The 23,699-nt window shown below is 42.6% G+C and overlaps 1 protein-coding gene across 2 annotated transcripts in view; it reads right to left on the reverse strand.

Annotated features, from left to right (window-relative positions):
* Positions 1-319: 319 nt before the first annotated feature.
* Positions 320-23,699, reverse strand: part of WASHC4 (WASH complex subunit 4) — a 103,982-nt gene continuing 80,602 nt past the window's right edge. Inside the window, exons 27-34 of one of the 2 annotated variants that reach the window (XM_078598669.1) lie at positions 21,847-21,913; positions 19,850-19,936; positions 19,263-19,410; positions 17,711-17,807; positions 7,987-8,183; positions 3,049-3,142; positions 2,640-2,696; positions 320-594 (exon numbers count right to left, since the gene is read on the reverse strand). In XM_078598669.1, coding sequence (XP_078454795.1) covers positions 503-594; positions 2,640-2,696; positions 3,049-3,142; positions 7,987-8,183; positions 17,711-17,807; positions 19,263-19,410; positions 19,850-19,936; positions 21,847-21,913 — 839 coding nt within the window. In that variant the 3' untranslated portion in view covers positions 320-502. The remainder of the gene's footprint in view (positions 595-2,639; positions 2,697-3,048; positions 3,143-7,986; positions 8,184-17,710; positions 17,808-19,262; positions 19,411-19,849; positions 19,937-21,846; positions 21,914-23,699) is intronic. The other variant, XM_078598670.1, reaches the window with a different exon arrangement.

Below are 23,699 nucleotides of genomic sequence, written 5' to 3' on the forward strand. Positions count from 1 at the left end.
GGTCATGGTGCCTCCCTGACCAAACGAGAAATACGGTGTGTGCTCACTTTTAAAGAAAGTATTAATACTTTTATTGATTGCAGAGGGAGAATGAGCTCATTCGAGCCCCTAAGTCGGATGTGAAATCTCAACATTTGAATACTCTAATCGCAACTGCCTGGCAGCAGGAAGAGAGAAAAAAATATTAACAATTAAAAAATGTGCCTTAATGGAAAGGATTATTTGAATAGTTGTTGTTACAATTTTGCATGAGAATGTATTCTTTCTCCGTGTTGTTTATTCAACATGCCCTATGAAGCAAATCGAGATGCTTATAACATTTTGGTGCTAAATAAATTTGTATTATACTTAAACCTTTGTGTACAGATTCAGTCAAGAAGTAAAAATATATAGGGTGTCTGGGCAGCATATATTTACGTATTTTTTTGGAACTTCTTTCACACCGTAAGTAGCCAACCGTGCTAATTGGAGGTGTGAAAGCTGTCGTTGAGTGGGAAGAACTTCACATTGGAGGAAGTGGTGGCGGTGGCGGTGGGCCACCAGGTACTGCAGGCCCCATTGAGGTAAGGCGTGCAGCAGTGGGTACCACCTCACCTGTACAAATACAAAGGGCAGCTTAAAAAAATGTACACTGCACAGTAACTGTAAACAAAATCGCATTTGTTTAAATATTTTGAGAAATTATACAAACAAAGCTGAGGGATGCAACAGATGTTTCTCATCTATATTTCTGCTTTACAACTTTATCAATATATGTATATGCATGGTCCTAAAACAAAACTTTTTCACAGTATGAAAAAATAAGTACGTTTTATATTTGCAATTGTGCAGCAGAAGAGGCTTCAGAAGGTTGTACTGCACAACATACCACAATTTACCTAATTCTCGTAGTTTATTTCTTTCCGCTGCATTTATTTCCTTTGCTGTATGGAGCAAGAGCAATTGTGGCGAGTTGTGTACACAAATTACGGACGTTACCAAGTGATACTTGGAGAGAAACTGCAGTTTACATTGTGTGCAAGCATTATGGTCCAAAATTGCTAAATTTGAAAAAGGAATTGCAATTTATTAAATTGCATTACACAGAGCAATCATTGGCCCCTAGACTAATGCCTGATTGTATGCAAGGTGCTGAGTTACATTGTGCTGCAGAGAGACAGCTGCCACTGCAGATGCCCTTTCACATGTTTAAGATGAGATGTGATGTAAGTCACTTATGACGGGGAAAGCGTTCTCTGAGACGCCCCAGCGTGAAGGGCGCAATATAAAAACCAAATAATGTATTATTACAAAAGTTAGTTTAAGGACATTGTATTTAAACATAATACATACCCTGCGACGCAAAAATACATTTAAGTGAAAAAATAAATTTTTGTAAAGTGAAACATTGGAAAGGATTTAATGCTAAATTTGGTACTCTAAATTAGAAGGTAGATAATAGTCTTACTTTCAAGCCTTCTCTCTATTCACGAATCTTGCCATTGCAGTGATGCTCAAATTAATAACAAAGTAAGAGGGCTGGGGCTCAGAAGCCAGAACTTTGAGCCGGCACGGCTGTAATACTGTATTTGGGTTTGGGTTTCAGCCACCCATGTTAAAACAGGGTAATGAAGGGCAGTAAATCGACGATCTCAACTCTGTCATCAATTACTGCTGAATAAAACCCACAGTATTAAATGTCCCAGTTCATTTGGAGTACATTATTTCATCTCCAAGAATGAAACGACTTGGTGTGATACACACTCTTTTGCACGGCATATAAAGGGTGTGTAGCATGTGTAAATATATATATTATAAGTGACTGCAGAAATAATTATATATCTGGCCAACAATTATGTTACTTATAAGTATTAACGTGACATTATCCTCCAGTGAGATTATTACAGGGTATGCAATGGTGATTTGATGAGTTGAGACTGGAAATGTATTTGACATCATATTAATTCTTCACTGGGATATCATTGTGGGAAAAAAGCCACAAATCTATATTTCGAGACGAAGTACAGGCAGCCACCGACTTACGGACACACGACTTATGAACATCTGCACTTACGAACGAGCTTCCATAAGATATTTATTTTCTAACCATCAGACCTGTCAACGTGAACTCGCACTTGTGAATCGAACCGCGGAACTATTTTGTTCAGTGGAGTGATCCTCCGCGAGATGTAATGAGTCAGGGTCTGCCTGTCCTGATTTTTTTTTTATAAACTAATGTGCCACTTATTATTTAAATTTCCCACCAAAGCTGCAATCAAGTGCATTTCTTTAGGGATAATTTAATGTCAATGTCTATTAGTGTCTAAAAGTTAGTTCACTTGTTAGAGCCCCAGGGTTTCTCATCAAGAGACCACCCAAGGCTGACTTGGCTAATCATGGTCATTCGCCTTCTCTGTTTGTTAAAATGAGCACTATCTGGCAAATATGTGCCACTTGGTAGAACATAAACAGTGATTGTACTATGGACATACTTGTCCTTGCCCAAAGAACGTAGAATTTCCGTTAATCTGGATTTCCAGTTAAGGTGAGCGTCGCCCAGTGCACACGTTTGAGCAGAGACACATTGAGGCTGACGTGTAAACTATTAATATTTGTTACCGGTGTCACTACTAATGTTCTCATTCGTGTTTATTCAATACCGGTGGTAGCCGCAGACGTTGGAACACTGTCACCAGCACCATTCTTAATGGCTTCGTCTGAAATAAAAGTCAATGTCGGTCAGACATTAGTCTGACTACACACTACAATACCAAGCAGGCGAAACATCAATTAGAAAGGTTAATTGCAATTGAGCATAGATTAGGTGTGCAAGGTTTAAAGGTCACATGCCAGTGTTGTCCAATATATCTGGCTAACAAGATGGATAGCTTTTACAATTAAAACTGAACATTTAACTACTTTGTTCAAACAATGCAGTTTGATATGCCGTTCCGATGTGTCGCAACAGTGTGATATTGTAATCACTTGCAGAATTTATTTTGACAGGTTAATCCAAATTACCAGCACTGACTTGCCACGGTGGTGCGAATGAGGTTAATTCATAATTACCATCCTTCTTCTCCTGGCTCTCTTCAGCTGCCGTTTTGTCAGCTCGGAAGAAAATTCTCGCGCTGCTCAGGGAGTAGTAGAGCAAGTCAAACTCCTGCAAAACAAAACACCACACGGCCGATGGTAACTTATATTTCATTTTGTCATTAAAAAGGACAGATGAGGTGGCTGAGTATCTCAGAGATCGGGGGCACTGAGCTGGCACAGCTGAGATGCTGGTTCGCATCCAAGCAGCCGCCTATGAACAAAACACATTCCTGCGGAGGGAGCTGGTAGGAACGTTGGGTTACTCGGTCAATGGCCAGGGTCAACGGCGGCGTGGTGTATTCCGCAAATATGGCCGACTGTGAGGGCGGGCACAAGCCGGCGTGAGTAGGTTAAACATTGAGTTTTATAAGGGCACCACGGGGTGACCAGCCCCTCCCCTCCCACCCCCCACCCAGCCCCACCCACTATTTCCATACAGCTGAAACAGGTGGAGTCCATATTTGCCAAACCACCTTCTGCTGGCTAGCCAGGGGTTCGGGCACCTTGACACCGATGAGAAGGGAGTTTCACAACTTTGTGAGATCCACCAACCCTTGAGTCAAAATAGCAATCAATGAAGCAAAACTGATCTCCCTTGTTCACCCTGAGCCTACGATGGTAATTATTCCACAATTCCATAGTAGGTGCCATTTTCTCCTTTGAAATATCACTACTGACTTCCTACACAGCGGTACACATCTTATTGGTTCAGGAGGGGAAGAAGTTTGAATTGACCCGTGATCATGATTTGAACCTTCACCCTTGTATGCTTCAATCAGCAGCACCATAGAGTTAGTTACAATGTTTACATCCAGTGTTCATGTTGCTTATTCCTCGTATTTATCAATATTGATATTATTTATCAACATAGTATGTATTAACATTGCCATGAGTGTAAATCCTCTACAGTCTACTTTGGGGCTGGAACAAATTACAATTTGTAAAGTGTTTGTAATCAGGTGAGAGTGGAAGGAGATATCGGTGTATTTTGCAAGAGAGACTTTGGGAGAGAAAAAAAAAGTGCAGATGTAAGAATAAAGTTTTGCATGTATTTTTACATGTTGCAACGAATTGTTACTTACATGGTCACTGACCAGCATGGTGAAGCATCGTCAAAAAACCCCCCCATGACTGACATAGCATGGTGGAGGTCTTCATTCAGCAACAGATAAACAAAAGTCTGTACTGCACTGCTGCAACTAATTAACTCATGGCTCACAACACACATTCAGAAACCCCTACTATTAACCCCTACGATTACGATATAACGTAATGATGATTTAAATGTCTTATATACATCATAAAGTTATACTCATTTGCACATTACCTAATTTGCATGCAGGTGTGAAGACCAAGGATTCAACGCCTTTGGTATGAATTGTTAAATCGAACGAGTGCCACTTCTGTGGCGGTCAAAAAGTGGACGTCTAAACCGGCCCCCACCAGGCGCCCATTTTTTCACTTAAGCACGGACTCACTCGTACTTGACACTTTCCAAAGCCAATTTTACAAAGCACATACACAGTATACGGCAAAAGAACAAAATGTATTTTAAGACTGTTACGGGGTATACTTATAGGCCGTGGCTTATTGAAGCCCACTTGTGTTCAAAGATACATATAACTGATGTCAGAGCATACTTTGAAGCCAGATTACAGAAACAGAACACTGAATTATTACATCAAACACTACTTGGTCTGGAATTCACACTGAAATGTAATTAATAAGTGTCCGTAATTATACTAATTGGAGTACTAGTGAAACAGAATATTGTGGGAGGGTTGGGCTGTCTGTTGATTGGTGGATTGGTCTGATTCGTTTTGTTTTGCTTTGTATCCCTCGCATCAGACTAATTTGAATTAGCTGCTTAACATTTCAGGAGACAATATAATACAATCGTGACTATTTACAAAAACCACCAAACAACACACTCCAATCACCCAGACCCCTTGTGACAAGACCAGGCTGACAATATCAATTTGCAAAACATGACAGTTCGTGTCCCCCCAGATCCGCTGACAGCAACATATCGACATTCTTAACTGCGAGGTTAATGTGTGCTGGAGTTTCATGAATATTCCAATCAAGCAAAGAATACATTTCTTAAAGAGGGCCGGCCTCTCCAAGGGACTAACGTTCTTGACTTCCCAATCATGGCCTGGATCTCAATTTGGAAACCATTAACTTATTCGATTTTGTAAACATGTGGAATTTCCGCCACTGGCACAGACAGGCCTGCCAAAGGAGATGTCAACAGCACCCCATGTATGTCGGAGCAGGGAAACACTCTGATGCTGATGTTTGTTACATATAGAGTAGGAACATTATCAACATGAGAGTGGCAAGCAGAAGACTCCCATAAGAATAATAACACTGATTCAAGGATGGAGAAGATGACAACCTGCATTGCGGTCTTCCCTGCTACATGTGAAAGCCAAATAACTTAGGCTGAATGCCTAAGTTATCCCGGCCTCAAAAGCAATAGTAAAAAATATCTCTCCCAAGGCCAAAGAATTGTGAACATTGGTCCCCGTCGCTGAGAATAATACAGCTGAACAGAGGGCACTCTGGTGAAAAATGCAATTGTCTCGCATAGTTCTCAAATTTAAAGACACTGATTACCTCGAGCTGGAAGAAACCAATCTGGACCTAGCGTGCCCTCGCTCGGATTTAAACGGTTACACCCTCGTTTCCACAACCGTTATCCACAATGTGGCCTCAAATATGTGTAAAGACTGACATGAAGCACTCGATATACAGGTCGTGCCCAACAACTCACCCCTACTACATTTACCACCAAATTCAATAACTTAACATTGGTGAACACCTACAAGCTTCCATGAATGGAATAGCCGTTGCCAGCACTGCAACCGCCGAGCCACAATACCATTCATGTTGGCAGCTTCAATAGCCACCACACCTTGTGAGGTTACAATGCCAACCATCGAACAGGTGAACAACTGACATCATGGGCAGTGGCAGAAGACTGGCACCTGCTCTATGAAGCATACGACCGTAAAACTTTCTGCGATACTGTTATGGTGGAAGGGCCTCCGACTAATGCGCGCAACAGCTGTGCCCTGCTTCCTGACAATCAGACTCATCACAGACATTCTGAGCGACCGATGGTTTACCATCCATCTTGATGAAGCTGCCAGAAGCCCATGAAGATTGAATGGATTCCTGTAGGGATCCATCCTTGCCCCAGTGTTGTTCAATCCCTATACCAGTGACAATCCTGCGACATTCTCCCACGACGCAAGCAGCCGTCCTCAGGTGAAGACCAGGTCTGTCGGGGAGACAGACCTGGTCTTCACCTGAGGACGGCTGCTTGCGTTGTGGCCGAAACGTCGTGAAAATGATTTTATTATGTTTGATTTGTATTATTTTATTACTTCCCTTCTACGTGACTTTACCGAAAGAACGAAGAAGATGAATCCCTGCAGTCACGAAAGCTTTAAATCGAAATTCTCCCACGAGTTTATGTATGTGGATGACTTCGCATTGCTCAACCAAGCATGGACAAGAGGACATCGGAAAAGTCCTTGAAAAACATCTAAAGACCCGAAAAGCTCACTTCAAACATTGGCCTTCAGCTAAACACCTTCAAGAGTATCACCTCTGTGTTTCACCTGAACAAGCCACAGAAACATTAAATGTCAACCTCTGTGGAACACCGCCAACACCCCCGCTACTTACGAAGTTACTCTAAATCGGATGCTCACCTACCGACACCACCTCATACAAGCCAAAAGAGAAACAACAACACGGGTGATCGTTTTTCAGAAACATTCAGCAACAACGTGGGGAAGCAACACCCGCACGTGAAAGATATTGATGCAAGCCCTGGTCCACTCCACCACCTAGTCCCACTGGGCCCCAGTCTGGAGTGCCAGCTCTCACACAAACCTCGTCGATACTTAAATCAACACTGCACTACGGATCATTGGCGACACCGCCCTCAAGTCCACTCCACTCCCGTGCCTTCCTTCTCCTTGCGAACCTCGCCTTGGCCAACATCCAAGACAATGCTGCGACGACCCGGGGGCAACCACAAGATAATGGACGACATCGATCTGCCGCTCCAGCGAGGCCAAATAGAGAACCCCCCACGCCACCGGCTGAAATTCAGAAAACCTTACAAGATGCGTGCCTCCATTCTATCAGCTCAAAATAAAACACTCGGTGGACGGAATCATGGGTGGCGATGGATATCGGAAAAAACAATAACCTCATTGAGGACCCGACAGTGGAAGTACCAGGCTCCTTTATCTCATGACCAAGATGGACCTCGCGAAACGTCGCTTGAATGCAACGTGGGAGATGCACGTACACCTTCCACAAATGGATAAAAAAAAAAAAATCGCAAAACTGTGACTGGTGAAGTCCAAACCATAAAACACATCACTGATGAATGCCATTCATGCGCATCCCAGCAGTGTTGCTGCAATGCATAGTGGCTACTTCCTCCTTGGATTGGTTGAAAAAAGAATAAAATGTAACTATTACATAGACTGATCAACAGTACAGATGAACAATACCACACACTCGCAGGAGATAGTTTGCTTTTTGTATTTTACCAGCAAAGATGTATGCTGGGAAATAGCATGTCTTACCATTTTCATTACATGGTAAACCCTGCAATATTACTTGTAAAAGCTATATTGTCTTCCAGTACAAATGAGCAATATGGTGATGGTCATCTCCATTGGTGGCCCTGAGCCAATGTTGGAATTCCCACATTCCCATGGCGGGGGCTAGTATTTAAATATGGTTACTTCCCAACATGTGGCACGCATTTTATCGACCATGGGAAGAAAACATGCCGAGTGAACTGCTGTCCAGGATTTCAACTTGCACCGTTTAGCCTGCAAAAGACGCCATAAAAATTGTGCCCAATCCACCGGTTACCTGCATGTACACGTCGAGACGCTTCTGGGTGAGGTTCATGGTCTGCATGAGCTTCTCATCCTGAGAGCCGGTGATCGATTTCTGCTGCTTGGATGCTGCCTGCTTCTCACGCTGGTACTTCTCACGCACCGACTGGAACCAGTGCAGCGAGTCCAACTCCTGGTACTGATCCAGCAGCTTCAGGATGTACGCCACACCTGTGATTGAAGGCAGGGGGGACAGGAGGGAGAAAAAACAGGGGACACAGAAGCATTCCAAGAAATTGCTTTTGAATAATGACAACAGTCATTCATTCATCCAGGAAAACTCACTTGAGCATCAAGGCTTTTTTATTGAGTGTAATGCTTTGGATATTTGGCAAACCGTTAAATGAGCATGTTTGCATGTAAAATAACCTCCATGTTTACAAGTGTAGTGACTAACTCGGAGATGATAAGAGTTGGAGGCACTTCTTTATTAACAAGCACCATCGGGGTTAACACTTTATAATTAGTCCGTCTATTGTCGACGACGCTACTCAGTCAGCACATTTGTTTAGGCTGCCTGACTGGTGACACCCCGAGATTGTGAAGACGAAGAAGATGACATGAAGAATGCTGAAGACGACGAGAAGAACGGTAACGAAGACTTCAGCAGCGCGACGGGGATCCTACTCCACACAACAGCCCCGAGTTCCCCTACAGGGGCCCCTCTTATACTGTCAGCGTGGCCACGCCCCCTTTCTAGAACCTACCAGCGGGTTCTTGGTATGCCCCTTCTGTGACCTTTCCCCTAGATCGCCCTCTGGTGTAACACGTGGCCTGCTGACGTCAGGGCTGCCGTACGCAGCAGATCCCCTTTCCTGCAAGCAGCCAGCGCTATGCTGCCACACAACTATTCTATGCCACTACACAAGTAAACACACTTAGTGCACAAGTTAACACATGATGTGCCTCTCTCCGCGGATGAGTTGGAAGTGCAGAATACCTGGGGTATCTTGATCTAGTAGTTGAAATTTCACATTCATGTATTTAAATGGTGGTCAGATATCTCCCCATAGAACTTGCTGTACTTCCATATGCCAACTGCCTCGTAGTCTGAGGGCTCGGATATTTCATGCACATCTAACCAACCTAATAACCCTGCCTCTCGTGTTTAATTTCAGCCAGGAGTTACCGTGAAAAATAATGACTTGCACACATCACCAACTATTCACTCTAATAACATGACCAATTTTCAGAAATTCACTACTCTTTCCAATAGGTTTAAACCCACCCAGTTTGACAATTAAACAATAGTATCACGTTCAGCACTGCCAGTGTATAGATCATATTAATAAATACTTGCAAATTTAAATACAAATTGTAAAGTCGAAACATGTGACCTTATTCACGTCAAACACTTGGTACTCCTCTCGCGAACTCTTCCTCTCTTGCTCCGCTAGCCTGTCATGGACGCTCTCTCTCTCTGGCCCCGCTAGCCTGTTCTCCGCTAGCCTCTTACTGTATACTCCGCTAGCTTCTCACCCCGCTAACCTCTCACTGAATATCCTGCTAGCCTATCACACTCACACTAATGATTCCGCTAGCCTTTCCCCCGCTAGCCTGTTACTACACCCACACCTCCAACCTCGTCCGTGCCCCCAGCGGGGGTTCAGCCAACACTGCTGAGGAGGACGAGGTGTGGAGGGCGAGATCCCGGACTTCTCTTGTATTGACTTCTTCACTTCTTCATCTCCGATAGAAAGGCACGTAGATAGAAAGTCACGTAGATAGAAAGTCACGTAAACAAACTCAACTCCCATTGCTTCACACATCCCCTTATATCCCCCTCCTCATTAAGTGTCCTCAGGTGGCCCTCGTTAAGCCCGCGTCCTTCCGGCGTCTCCTGCACGTGCTCCCCCCCCCCTTATCGCTTCTATCTCTCGCCTTCTTGGCGCCTACTCCGTGTTTACATTTGCAGCCAGCCGGTGTCTCTCTGTCTGCAGTCTCCCAGGCCTCACACTTGCACCTGCTCCACCTGCTCTTCCTGACCTGACCTCAATGTTTGCAACCCCGTACATGAATGCAACTGCCGTTTGCAAACCCTGCTCGCGTTACGCCACTACACATGTAAATACACATACCACAAAGCTCTATTGTTTTTCAGAATGTAGCCACCGTAACGAGAGCTTTGTATACAAAACAAAGGTTAAAGCTATGTATAAATATATAGACAAACATTGTGCTCGGCTACAAAGACAATATTTGCAAATTCCGAATCTGAAAAGCATCTACGAAAATTGTTTAGTTAATGTATTTTCACTACAACTATACTTTCATTTAAAACTTCCAATCTGAAGGGTTCTACTCCACTGCCTCATATTAATTACTTCATTAAATAATAATGACTGTGAAGAGGAGTTAAGTGGTGGCGCAACGGCTAGGACACTGGTTTCATTTCCGGCCAGAGCATACTTCAGTGGCAAGTGATATCTAACCAAGTGGGGGCCACCCCACGACACCATTCACAAACCTGCACTGGCCAGCATGGTGAAGTGGATTGAAAAATGTATTTGATTGATAATTTAAATAATTTATTGGCATAAGTAAAGTGCTTAATATTTAAATGCAAATTGTTTGAAATATATATTTAGTCATAATAGATATTCCACGTTATTGCACACAGGTGTGATCATAATACAAAAATGTTTTCAGTATGTATGGAGAACTTCTTTCGCAACGTACATAGCCAACCGTGATAATTGTAGATGCAGGGGAAGGACAACAAACGAAACTAATTAAAGACTTGGGTGGATTCCCGTCTGCCTGGGTGCCGCATGCCCAAGTGCTCATGCGCAGTGGTGGCGTCAGCACGTGAATTTGCATGATGACATCACCTGGATCCCACAGCATTGAATCGGGTTCGTGCGCGCTAACGGAGGTGAGGAAGGGAGATAGAAAGAGGTGAGGGAGGGATAATAGAGGAGGGTTATAGAGGAGGGAGGTGAGGGAGAGAGATAGATGGAGGGGAGGGAGGGATATAGAGGAAGGTGAGGTCGGGAGATAACGGTGAGTGGGGAAGAGGGAGGAAGATAGAAGTAGAAAGTGTCGGAGTCAGAGGGAGGAAGATACAGGAATGGAGAGGGGAGTTGAGAGACTGATAGGGCATCAAACGGAGAGGAGAGAGAGCAAAACATAAAGAGGAGTGCAAGGGAAAGCGACATTAAGTAGGAGGGAGGATTAGGAAGAGGCAAGAGAGACAGATAGGAGAGGGGAGAGGTGGAAATAAAGAGGGAGTATATTCTATAATATGCCAGTATATACGATAATGTACCAATTTCTACGATAATGTACCAGTATATACTATAATGGTACATTTTCGTTTATACTGTATTCATTTGTTTTCTTATATGACTGGGGCATTCTGGGTCAATGAAAGTGTCTAAAGTTTCGAGAGACAAAATAAGGGGTCACAGCGGAAAATAATATTAGATATTAGCTTGCAGTTTTCTCATCGCATGTAACCCGGATATAAAATAAACCTTTTAAACACTTTCAAACGATGCTTGAACACATAATTGTGTAGAGACACACAAAGGGGTCTCTATGCTGTTGCGCCAGCCACGCTGAGCACCGTGAGCCTCCATTGGAGGACTGACGGACACATGACCGGGAGCGGGGAGCTCCGGTCTGAATACAGGAGGGGCGTGGCCGAGGGCGGCGTGAGGCGGCGGCCAGGGGATAAAGGGAGAGCGCCGAGGGGATTCGGGGCTCGTTTTGGGGATCAATTGAAGAAGACTTCGCTCTTCGCTGCCTGCTCTTCGTTCGTCGTGTAGGTTTAGCTGGGAATCGTGGGTTAGGTAGCATGTGTGCTACAAACCCGTTGGCTAGCTAACTCACACACACATAGTGAACAGTCTAGGACAGTATAGCCACACTTAACAAGAGAATACAGTGATCACTGAGTTGTTTATTAAATGCGTGGCCTCCGCTAAAAAGTGTGTGCGCCTCAGTAATTACACACTACAAATGCATTGGCTGTCTGTAACATGGGAGGCCATGATAACTCATGATAATTAAATGTGAATTAAATGTTAGAATAAAAAAAGTGTTGCTATTCGGGAATTAATCAAGAGCCTTCTCGACCAACGTGATGACATTGCACAGTGTGCTCGCCCACCATGGTGCCATCGTGTGTGAATTTGTTGTCACGTCAATTGAAAGCGTCACAGAATCCATACATACGCACGATTGTTCTTCTTTGTTTTTGCAATTGCTTCCCCCTTGGCCATGAAGGATAAGAAGGGGGAGGTTAACGGAGGAGATGGAGTAGGCTGGGTTAAGCCCACGAAGTCCGTTGGATTGTGAAGCATTGGGAGAAGAACCAAGATGCCCTGGACTGAATCTGCGTGCCAGCAATCTCAGGAATGTAGCACACACGTATGCTGAAGATTAAGAGGTCTACAGTCTGGAAGTTGTGGCGCAGTGAAACAGGTGATCTGTTTTGTGATTCCTGGACCGTACAATTACACGAGCTCAGTCTACCGGCACAGCATCTAAAATCGACGATGGCGTAAATGTGCTAACGCACATGATTCCATCGTGTATTGTGAAGCTACACAGCTGTCTATGTGTTAATCAGGAGCCAGCAACCGAAAGGAAATTAAAAAGCATGGTGACAGTAATATAGTTAAGAGGCAGGCGGGACCACATTTGGCATCTTTTTCATAATTTTTTTAGCAGCCATCTCACTCTTAAGAAACTTTAAATTTGGAGGTCCCAGCAGGTAAAACTAATTTGAGGAAGTAATCTTCACGTCAGGGAGTATAAATAATTGCTTCTCAGAGCTGACAAGGCTGCGTGGGTATGTGTGATTGTGGAGCTGGACGGTGCTGTAATGCTGTTTAAACAGCAGGATTGCATTTATATGCAATTGCAAACACCACAGCAATCAAAACTAATAATTATTTTCATTCATCTCATGATTGCTATTCATTTTTATCAGCAAACATATCAACTGCACACTTAAACATTGCAAATCATGACTGCTTGAGCTCTTAAAAACTGCATTTTAAATAATAAAACAGTTGAGCAGCATGACAATTGTATTCACCGCAGTACAACACATTGAATATGTTGAAGACAATGTTGATCATGGTCTAGCCAAATAGTTTTGTGTTTAGAGCTTGACTTGCTAGAAAAAGTTGTCCTATGTCCCCTCCATAGACAAATGGAATTTCCACCAATGGCTGAGGCCTCCCAGTTGAGATGAGCACTGCTCAGTATTGGGATAGGGCCAGTGTTTATTTTTACCATGAGTTCCGAAAGGAAAAGACCATGACTAACTGTTTAAAATTTCATCATCATCATTACACTTGTTTTATATATTTCACAGCTTGCCTTCAGGTGTTGTACACTCAACCAGCATAAAAGTAAACTTGAGTTTAACACTTTAGGCTTTCATGACCAATATCATCCATAACAGAGTTTTTTTTGGGTTAGATCGCGAAAATATATAATTGTGTCATTAAAAACCGCCACCACCCGACACAGTCAACTAGTAAGGGTTGTCACATAAACAGAACGTGCCAATTCGTCACCATTACAGCACACCGGTGTGTTGGAGAGCCAAGCCATAATATTTCCAATCTACCGAAGCGATCAACAGGTGTGTACAGGATGAACTGCATGTGGGAAATGTTATGTTGGGCAAACAGGACGAATGATCAGCACGAGACTAAAAGAACATCAGAGAACTATTAAATACTCCCAAATACAACTGTCAGCAGTAGCAAAACACGCGTGCCAACAAGGACACTCAATTGATTTTGATAATGTTGAAGTACTGTGCAAAACCAGCTACTACGGGCCACGACTAATTAGAGAATCTATCGAAATTGAAATAAATATAAATAATATTAACCGTTCGGATAGCTACCCACTTAGTGCTGCGCGGAAGCGAATTATCAAATAATACATTATTAAAATGCATGCGTATACAGGGCACCATACTTCAATAGGGATTACCGTTGGTACGGCTATTTTAATACCCACAAAGGACAGGAAGTACAAGATCAAAGGGCTCGCATAATGCGCATGCACAATGTACGTTGACTCAGTAATCCCCCCCCCCCACTTTGCACAAGAGCGCAGAAGCGTGGTCACCACATCTACGCCTCTATATAAGGAAAGTAAGTTTGAATATACCAATGTGTTAAAATATACATTACCTTGAAGGCTTTAATACCGTAAACAAATGTTTATTCTTAATGAGAGTGAGAAGTTATTACATGTCCTCATTGCCTCCATCATTGCTAAAAAGAGATTATCCGGCCATAGCCCTGAGCATTCCTCACTCAATAATTAGTAATTTACACAAAAGCAAACCTATCAGGCTGAACTGATCCCATGAGATCTACCACCCCTTTCATCGGGGCTATTTTATCGACTCACGCTACCTTCTTATGTATGCCACGTATCCACAGCCATCGGGAAAGGATGCTAGTTTCACAATCCGGGCATGGTAAGTCGACCTCAATAGGCTGAAATAGCATGAAGGGAGTTGGAAAACGAGGCCTGGCAGGTCCATTTCATAAGATAGCCACACACTATTTCCTGGGACACCCTCGAAACCCATTCTTGATGTCATGGGGGTAAAGGTTGGAAAAAATATGTGCCTGTAAGAAGATTTTCACGGAACTTCTTCCGTGAAAATTCCTTCAAGTGATGCATTTGGAAACATTTATCCACATGGCCATGCCTACAAAACTCTGGGTGTTTATTACCAAACCAAGAAAATTTGCTTTCGCATTGTAAATGTGCATGTCACTGTGCAGTTTTGAATATACTAACATTATACATGTCTGCAATTAATGCGTATTGCAAAGAAATTTTTTTTCATATTAAACGAGACGTTTTATAGCTGGATAGCCTGGGTGGATACCTGTCATGCTGGGTGCCAAGTGCACATGCGAAGTGATGGTGTTATCACGCACATCGGCGGGATGACATCACCCGCATCCCACAGCTTTGAGACTGATTACTGCATGCTGACGTTACGTCTTCCTCCCAACCCACCTTCCTCCCCAGACACGTATCCCCCGCAAATGCAAGAGAGGAGAGAGACAGAGGAAGGTGCAGGAGGGAGGTGAGGGAGGGAGATAGAGCAAGGTGTGGGTGAGAGACAGAGGAGGGATATAGAGGAAGATTAGGAAGAGAGAACAGGGAGAGAGGGAGAGATGGTGAGGAGATGGGCAGGGAGAGAGTCAAAGGGCATGTAACGGAGTAGAAAGAGAGCAAAACGGAAAGAAGACAGAGAGGGAACGTTGCGAGCAGTGGAAAGAGGCTAGGGAGAGGCAAGAGAGATTGAGATGAGAAAGGGAGAGGTGGGAATAAGGAGAGCGATAGGTGAGAGAGAAACGGAGAAATAAGGGGGAGGAAAGTGGGTGACATACAGCAAAGGGAGGAGAGGGGACAACATTGAGAAACAGATAGAAACAATGTGAGATAATCAGGACAAATTGCGATACATGTCACAGAGAAGGCAAGGTAAAGGTGGAGAGAGACAGGGCTCTATTTAAGTTTGGAGGGCTGGACGGATGGACAGTCGCGTCCAAAGGATGTGTGGGTTGCTATTTATATACTTTTAAATACGACACTGCACTTTTAGTCCTTTGTAATTAAGTTTTCAACTATAAAAACAATTGACAAAATCTCTATATATGTGAAAACGTTATTGAAAAGTCTGGTGTCACCTCGCAACATCTAAGGACATAACTCTGTATGAAGCCATTGCACATTTCATGATAAAATACTTTGAAAATGTGTAGTGTTGAAAAAAACCCAAAATATTAAATGCAATTCATGTGGAAAGCCACCATTGATTGCTAATTTCGTTTGCTTTATACTCTATTTTATCCTACTTGTGTTATCTGTGTCACATCATGAAATGAGGTACACATTTGAGCTCTCACATAGCAGTGTATTGCCCAGAATGAAGGCAATTTTATAGAACTTCTGAAATTTCTTCAAGTGACCACTTTTATCCACACACCAGGCAATTCACTTTCCCACATGCGTGAATAGAGACATGGCATACTATACTCTTTGGTTCTTTCGGTAAAGTCTCGTAGGTATAAAAATTAACCCGTAAAAACAAAGTTTTTCACTATAAATCCTTTATATGCGTGTTCAATGGGCCACAACCCAGCCCACATTGGTCTTTGAAACGGGCGGCTAGAGTCCTCTCGTCCTCTGGCTTGAGATGGCTGCCACCTATGGGTCAGATGATTGCCTGCCACCATTAAGCAATTGGTAATTAAATATAAAAAAAAAATTCCTAAAAAGTGTAAAATTTTGGAAAAATTTTTTCACTAAAATACATTGTCACGCACAACGAGTCTGTGTGCAAAATGTCAGCTCGATTGGATCATGGGAAGTGGGTTAAAAAACGACCGAAAGATTTGCACGGTCGTAAGCGCGCAAGCAAGCAAGCAAGTGAACTTAATATAAAGGATTTAAAAACGACCGAAAGATTTGCACGGTCGTAAGCGCGCAAGCAAGCAAGCAAGTGAACTTAATATAAAGGATTTAAAAATAAAATAAATCAAATCACGACGTTTCGGGCGCAACACAAGCGTCCGTCATCCGGTGGGAAAGCATGGTCTGCTGCTGAGGCAGACAGTAAAACAGTAGACCACCTGATGACGACGCTTGTGTTGCGCCCGAAACGTCGTGATTTAATTTAGTTGTTTTCATTAATTGAATTAAATTTTTTTACCTACGGGACTTTACCGAAAAAAACAAAGAGTATGAATCCTTGCAGTCACGAAAGCTTCAAATCTAGAATAGGCGGGAGATGGTTATATAGGCCTCGGCAGTAGGGGGGGAGAGAGAAGGGGGGAGGAGGCGGGGCATAAAGTGGACCCCGCAGCAGCAGCACCAGGGTCACTGGAGTAAAATAGGCCACCACGGCAGCACTGGAGAGGTCGGCTGCAGGGGGGAAGAGAGTGACCATGGTGCTGTTGCGGGGTCCACTTTCTGCCCCGCCTCCTCTCCCCCCCTACTGCCGAGGCCTATATAACCTCGTGCCACAGCAGAGCTATTGCCTACTTCAGCAATTTTTTCTTGCTGTGGTTGTCCCACCTGATGACGATTTCTTGTGTTGCGATCAAAACGTCGTGATTTATTGTTTTTCTACCTACGTGATTTTACCGAAAGAACCAAAGAGTATGGATTCCTGAAGTCACAAAAGCTTCAAATCAAGACAGAGACATAGCAGTCAAATGGCTTGCTTGTTTTCATTCAGAACTGGAATTTGACAAGATTAAGTAAAAAAAAGTAATGAACGTGATATTCGTTTTGGGCAGCTATTGGTTATGCTACATTTGAGAATCCACAGGTATGTGAACCTGGATATTATTCGTGGATCTCAGCAGTAGTGGCTTTGTGCTTCTGAGCCCTCAGTCACCAGGCCACCTCTCTGAGAAAACGTGTTTTTAGTCACTGTTAACTATTGTCAATTTCATAGGAGGATACATTTCAACATTCTCCAACTACGAAGTCATCTTGGAATGTAACATTGTGCAAAGTGCGCTATCAAAAATAACAGCACCAAATATCCTCAAACCTGCTATCGCAATAACCTTTTCAGCTGCACAAGTACATTTTTCAAAGCGAGGTGAAGAGTATTCAATATTGGATGTGTTTTGTCCTCCAAAGCATCGCTTTCAAGTTCACAATTGTATTCAATAAATACAGCTTACCCATAGCAAAGCCATCATCGGTGAAGGCAGCACCCACTTTATTTTTCTTGTTCAGCTTGTCCTTGCAGCTGATGGAATGCTCCACAAAGTTTAGTGTCTAAAAAAAGACAATGGCATAAAATAAAAAAATCAATAATACAGCAGTCTTCAACCAACAATGCAACGTTTACTATGGCCATCAGTGTTGATAGACAAGGTACCAGCTCAAATCCCCGGTTGGTAGCCAAGGCAAGCCCATCATGTCTCCAAAGTGCTGAGAATGTGTACCACTTTGTGAGAAGTCAACAGCAGTTGTCTTGCCAACAAACCGGTCCCCACTATTTCAGTAATGGAATTTTCCTTGCCGGCTCAGGGTCTCCCACAGCCAACAGAAATATATGAGTGTTACATATGTTTTTAATGAAGAAGAGATACACCTTAATTTGACTTTGAATTATATTCATGGGGAGATGCACATGCTTAGGGTAATGTATAAAAGTTTGATGGTTATGAAAGATAGACATTCTTGATATCTCTTCGAAAGTCCAAATTTGCTCATTTTGGCAAAAAATGACTGAACTTCATAAAAATAACCACTTGATTCAAGTGATCTTTGTTATTGGCCCTTTGCCTAAAATGCTAATTCCACATTCCTATGGTGGAGACCAATATCTCTATAGGATGATCATTGTTGACTTCCCACGAAGTTGTATTGATTTTAACAACATTTTGCTCAGTCATCATCCAACCAGGATTTGAATGCACAAGCTACAGATTACATTGTAAGGCAAGCAAGCACTTATAGGGGACTGTAAATCTGATATTTGAGCCAGCTATGAATGAAAGTTAGTCATCCACATACAGAATAGTGCCGTTTAAAACTTTTCTAGATTACATCCTAATCTCTCACCACTTGTCAAAATAAACTGCCTACAATGCAAAATATATCAACCCCTGTACTTCAGACAAACGCATAAGAGGAAAGCCCAGCAAGTAATATGTGGGAGCCAACAATTTATATTCAGCGTAGTGTTTGGGGCAAATCCACAGAGGGCATAACACTGTACCATGAAACACGGTAATCACTGGAACAGAAAGAGCACCAATTATTTCAATTTTGGCAGAACTTAAACTCAAGAGCAACATACAAAATGTTCCGATGGAAGCGATTGCAACTTACGCCAAACCTTCTTGATAAAACCTCAGGAAGTTTCACGAATTAAAATGTCAAGTGAGACATTAAAACCTTAATGCGTGGTCCATTAGTGAAAAAAATGCCCAGCTACTGACTATACTCAAGTACTCTGGAGGAGATTGGTGGGGATCACACAATAATATTCTGCTAAAATTCCAACCCAATGGCCTGCTAGGTGGCCTGACGATGATACCTCAGCACATGGGTTCATGAACCAGTTGATCGAAATTTCTCAGTGCTATTTCCTCACTTGTAAAAAAAAATGGCCAAACATCTTAAGCAGGAATGTTCAAAGAGTGTTATATTGAAACTCATTTCTTTTGGAAAAAATAAATGTTATTGTTAGATGTGCATTATGAGAGCTGTTTATTCCTTTACCAGTGGAGGGACGATGATATAGAAATTTCGGAGATGCATATTCTTGGAGCTGCGGAACTCGGGAGCAAAGACATCCACCAACATCTTAAAGTACTCAGTTCCCTCTGCAAAGTTCCTTGTCAGGGTTCCCAGGACTGCATCTAGGTGCCTGCCCAGGAACATTTCAAAGGGACACACACAGAGACCATGTTGACAATGGGGTGAAAATGTATTTTAATTCAAGCTTCATATTTCAATTATTATCTCTCAAGAAAATAGGATGGAACATTTTTCGAACCTATAATCAGCCTGGCAAAATTCCATTTCATTTTAGTGACCAGAGCTGAGCTGGGCTCTAGAAAACACTAGATTCAAATGATAGTTTGTTTAACAGGTTGAGAACATCAACTCACTCCAATAAAAAATGTGATTTTAATACGAGTGACTACCCAAATTAAAAATCTAGCATTTCATGTGCCAATTAAAGGACAGTTGTTATAATCTTCTTGTGATTTCATATTTTGTATAATTATATCTGAGCAATGAAATTATGAAATGAAATCACAATGCTCTGCAGAGCTAAAACCTGAACAAAACGCTGAACTCACTTCGCAGCTGCTATGGCCTCCGCTGAAAGCCCATCTTCTTTCACCAATTCCTCAAAGTTCACAATGTCCTCAAGGTCTGGAACAAATCTGTGGGAGTTTACAAACAGTGAGTGGTCCACAGTGCCAACTGGGAGTCAAACTGACATCCACCCCTAATGTGCGAAATTGATTATAACACTTGACTTAAAGCTTTCGTGACTGCAGGAATTCATATTATTTGGGTCTTTCGGTGAAGCCACATAGATATAAAAGAATATAATAATGATAACAATATCACGACGTAGATGACACGTTCGTCATCTGGCCATATGGCCTACCAGCTCTGGATCAATTCTTCAACAACATCAATTCCATACACCCAGCCATCAAATTCACCATGGAGGTGGAAAAGGATGGCAATTTACCATTCTTGGATGTTTTAATTGAAAAACTTGATGGCTCAATGGGACACTGTCTACAGGAAAGCCACCCATACGGATGCCTACCTAAAACCTGACTCCCACCACCATCCACCCCAGAAGAATTCCCTCATCAAAACTCTACACCTTAGAGCTCGTTGTATTTCTGACCATCACCACCCAGCCAGTGAACTGGAGCACGTACACAAAGCCTTCAAGATGACTTCAGATTACACAACCCAGAAAGCTATCACCCCAACCACTGGGAAATAACAAGCAAAGACGAGCGCTCTGAACTCGCCAAATTGAAAAAGAGAGATGACAGTCATTCTCTCAGCCGACAAGGGCAATGCTACTGTCATCATGGATAAAACCACATACAACAACAAAATCCAGGACCTTCTTAATGATGGCAGTTACACCAAAATCAAGAAAGATCCTACCAACCGCCTGGCTACAAAAACCAACAATATCATCACAAATTCGACTTCTCTAATCCAACGAAACAAGCAGCTCTCCCTTAAACCTTCTGCTGCTAGACCACCCAGATTCTATGGTCTTCCAAAAATCCATAAAGGTACTCCACTCCGTCCCATCGTTTCCACCATCAACTCACCTACCTACAAACTAGAACGATTTCTGTCTGAGACCTTGCTTCCATTCACGGGCAAGACTTCCTCAGCAGTACTTAATTCAACTCACTTGGTCTCTCTAATCAAGGACATCTCACTGTCTCCAGACGATTTGCTTGTCAGCTTTGATGCAGTCTCTCTGTTCACCAAGGTTCATGTACCTGACACCTTAGCAATCATTGAAGACTTGGTCCAACATGGATTGAATCCTGATGTACCAACTTTGGTGAGGCACTGCCTTACCAATACTTACTTCACCTGAAATGGCACTAATGTCCTGCACTTTGCAAGTTGAAAGCCCAATTATATGCATTCCCTATTTTGCAGGAGACATGGGTATCCAGAATTTTGTAGGGCAAGTTTACAGTGTTTACACTCAATATTGCAAATTAACCATGTGTTGTAAAAAAAAACCCAGCACACTTGTGTACCATTCTCATTGACGATGTTGACGTCACAGGGTCTTTTAATTGCCATGTGAGAAGAAGCAGCATGCTTTGGTAATTCAATGCGTAAATTACTGGATGGCTGATTGAGAGGCTATTCACAAGCACAAAAAACCTCATCATCGCTGTCATTACCACTACAGTATAAAATAACAATCTATATTAGCCTCTTCTTCTGGGCAGTTGATGTTCATCAAAGGACAGAGATGACAGCCTGATTGAATGGTGTAAGAGTTGCGGACGATACTTTACACTTGCTGCTCGAAAAAGTTGAGAGCAAAACCAGCAATGAATAAAAAGCCATTCCAATCAAAGGATGAAGGAGTATATTAATTCATTATATATCATATGGCAATTGAGCCAAATTTATGTTTTCGTGTAATATTCACCGTCTCATTTGCGATGCTTATAATGTTTTTCCCACCGTTTCGTTTGTATAATTCTGTTCATTGAATTAGCCTAAATGCAATATAATCACATACTATCTTAACATGCATAGTGGAACTGAAAAATTGGCAAACCTGATCGCATTGCTGCAGCAGTGGAGTCCTCCAGACCGGATCATACGCACGTAGCCCATGGCATTCCCTGCATATCCGTGTAGAAAAGACATACATTTCATACGTGTTAATTTTATCAAGAAAAAAACCTCATTGAGCCCCCAAGCAGCTTCAGGAGGGTCTTGGCTTGGGAGGCTTTGCCAGAGGCAGTGGCATGGCCCAAGTGTTTGTGGTTCAAATCCAGCAGGCCGACCTGGTTATTACTGCGAGTGTATTACGTGTAAAAAATACATGCCATTGGTTCAAAGCAAGTACTGTGGCCACCTGTATTTCGCATAATTTCAAGCAATAACGGCATATCCAGGCATATGGATGTGTAATTGAAAATACCTAAATAAAAGTGAATTAACTTGAAATGTTACTGGATAGTTTAGATGTGTTATTAAACATATTTGCGATTCTTTTTTTGCAACAACAAACATGCCAACAGTGATTTCCTGTCCAAATCAATATGTGATGATGCCGATCTCCATTTAACAATGACCAAGAGTAAGTGAATTCCATATTCCTATGCGTCAGTGGAAGTCTCTTCCATAGAACAACCGCTGGTGACGTCTCATTAATTGTTTCACCCCAGTGTGATTTGAAATGGCAATCTGCTAATTACAAGCTTCCATATTTAACCAATGCATCACAGTGGGATTTGTCCAACAATACATTACTCAATTAGAATGACACAAACTATGAATACTTTTTCAAGGATTTTTTTTTTCTTTTCACAATAGTATCGAGTGTGCTATCGGCGTCATGTCATGAGAAAATCCAACTGCATGTTGGCGAACGGTCTGTGGAAGTAGATAACACAAACCTACTTCTGAGATCCCTTCAAAAGATTTCTTATCCACACAAGGGGGCAGCAATTTCTCATCTGCTTTGCTGCAAACAGGAACGTTCTTCACATGATAAACTGATATTTTAATTCTCGCTGCTGTAATTTAGCCAAATATGATTTAGAAATGTAATGGTGCTTTTAATGTTGTTGATGACCAGGCTGAAACCATCAACCTACTCCACTTGACACCTGGTGCAATGAGCTTTGCCAATTTTTTTCTTACACGATGGAATAATACAGTGAAAAAGTGCAATATTTTTACAGGGCATTATAACAATTGATTAAATCCATGATTCAGGGAATTACATTTTCGGCTATAAAAGTCATGAATTACACACAATGTTTCTCATACTCTGCTTCTCTCTCTCTCTCTCCCACGCCAACTACAACTCTGATGATTCATATCTCTCTATACAGTTTCTCACTGCATTACCTCTCTCATACCATCTGCTTATCTCTCAATATATTTCCACGTCATGTCTCTGCTCTTTGCACTCAATAACCTGTCATTTCTCTCTGTTTCTCTCTCATTGCATTCATCTCGTCGACTGTACCACACTCTGCCTCTCTTGCTCCATGCATCTCCAGCCTCTCATCCTGCACACATCCTTCCTGCCTCTGCTCATAACCAAATTGCTCTGATTTAGAAATGTGCCACTGTTTCAATCTGCCTATCTCCAGGCGGAGATAACAGTTGTTAAGCGGCAGGTCGACAGCGTCCATAGAGGTTCGCCTTTTGGCTATTTCTGACTTTCACGACCGTGTGCTCGGAGTCCCGGTGGGTTCTTCATCAGTGCTGTCTCGGCTCCTGAGAGCCTCGGCTCTGGGGAGCCCTACTAGGCGGCCAGCGTCGGTGGCCCCTTGGGGTTTAAGCTGGATACTCTCATGTGCCCCCTCCCTCCCCCGTTTGAACCGATGGCTACGGTTTCAGAGTGGTTAGTGACCTTAACCCTTTCCCATTCTGAGACGTCTGTAAGTTGCA

This window comes from Lampetra planeri, chromosome 11 (assembly GCF_965212315.1).
Source record: "Lampetra planeri chromosome 11, kcLamPlan1.2.h2, whole genome shotgun sequence".
Classification (NCBI taxonomy): Eukaryota; Metazoa; Chordata; class Hyperoartia; order Petromyzontiformes; family Petromyzontidae; genus Lampetra; species Lampetra planeri.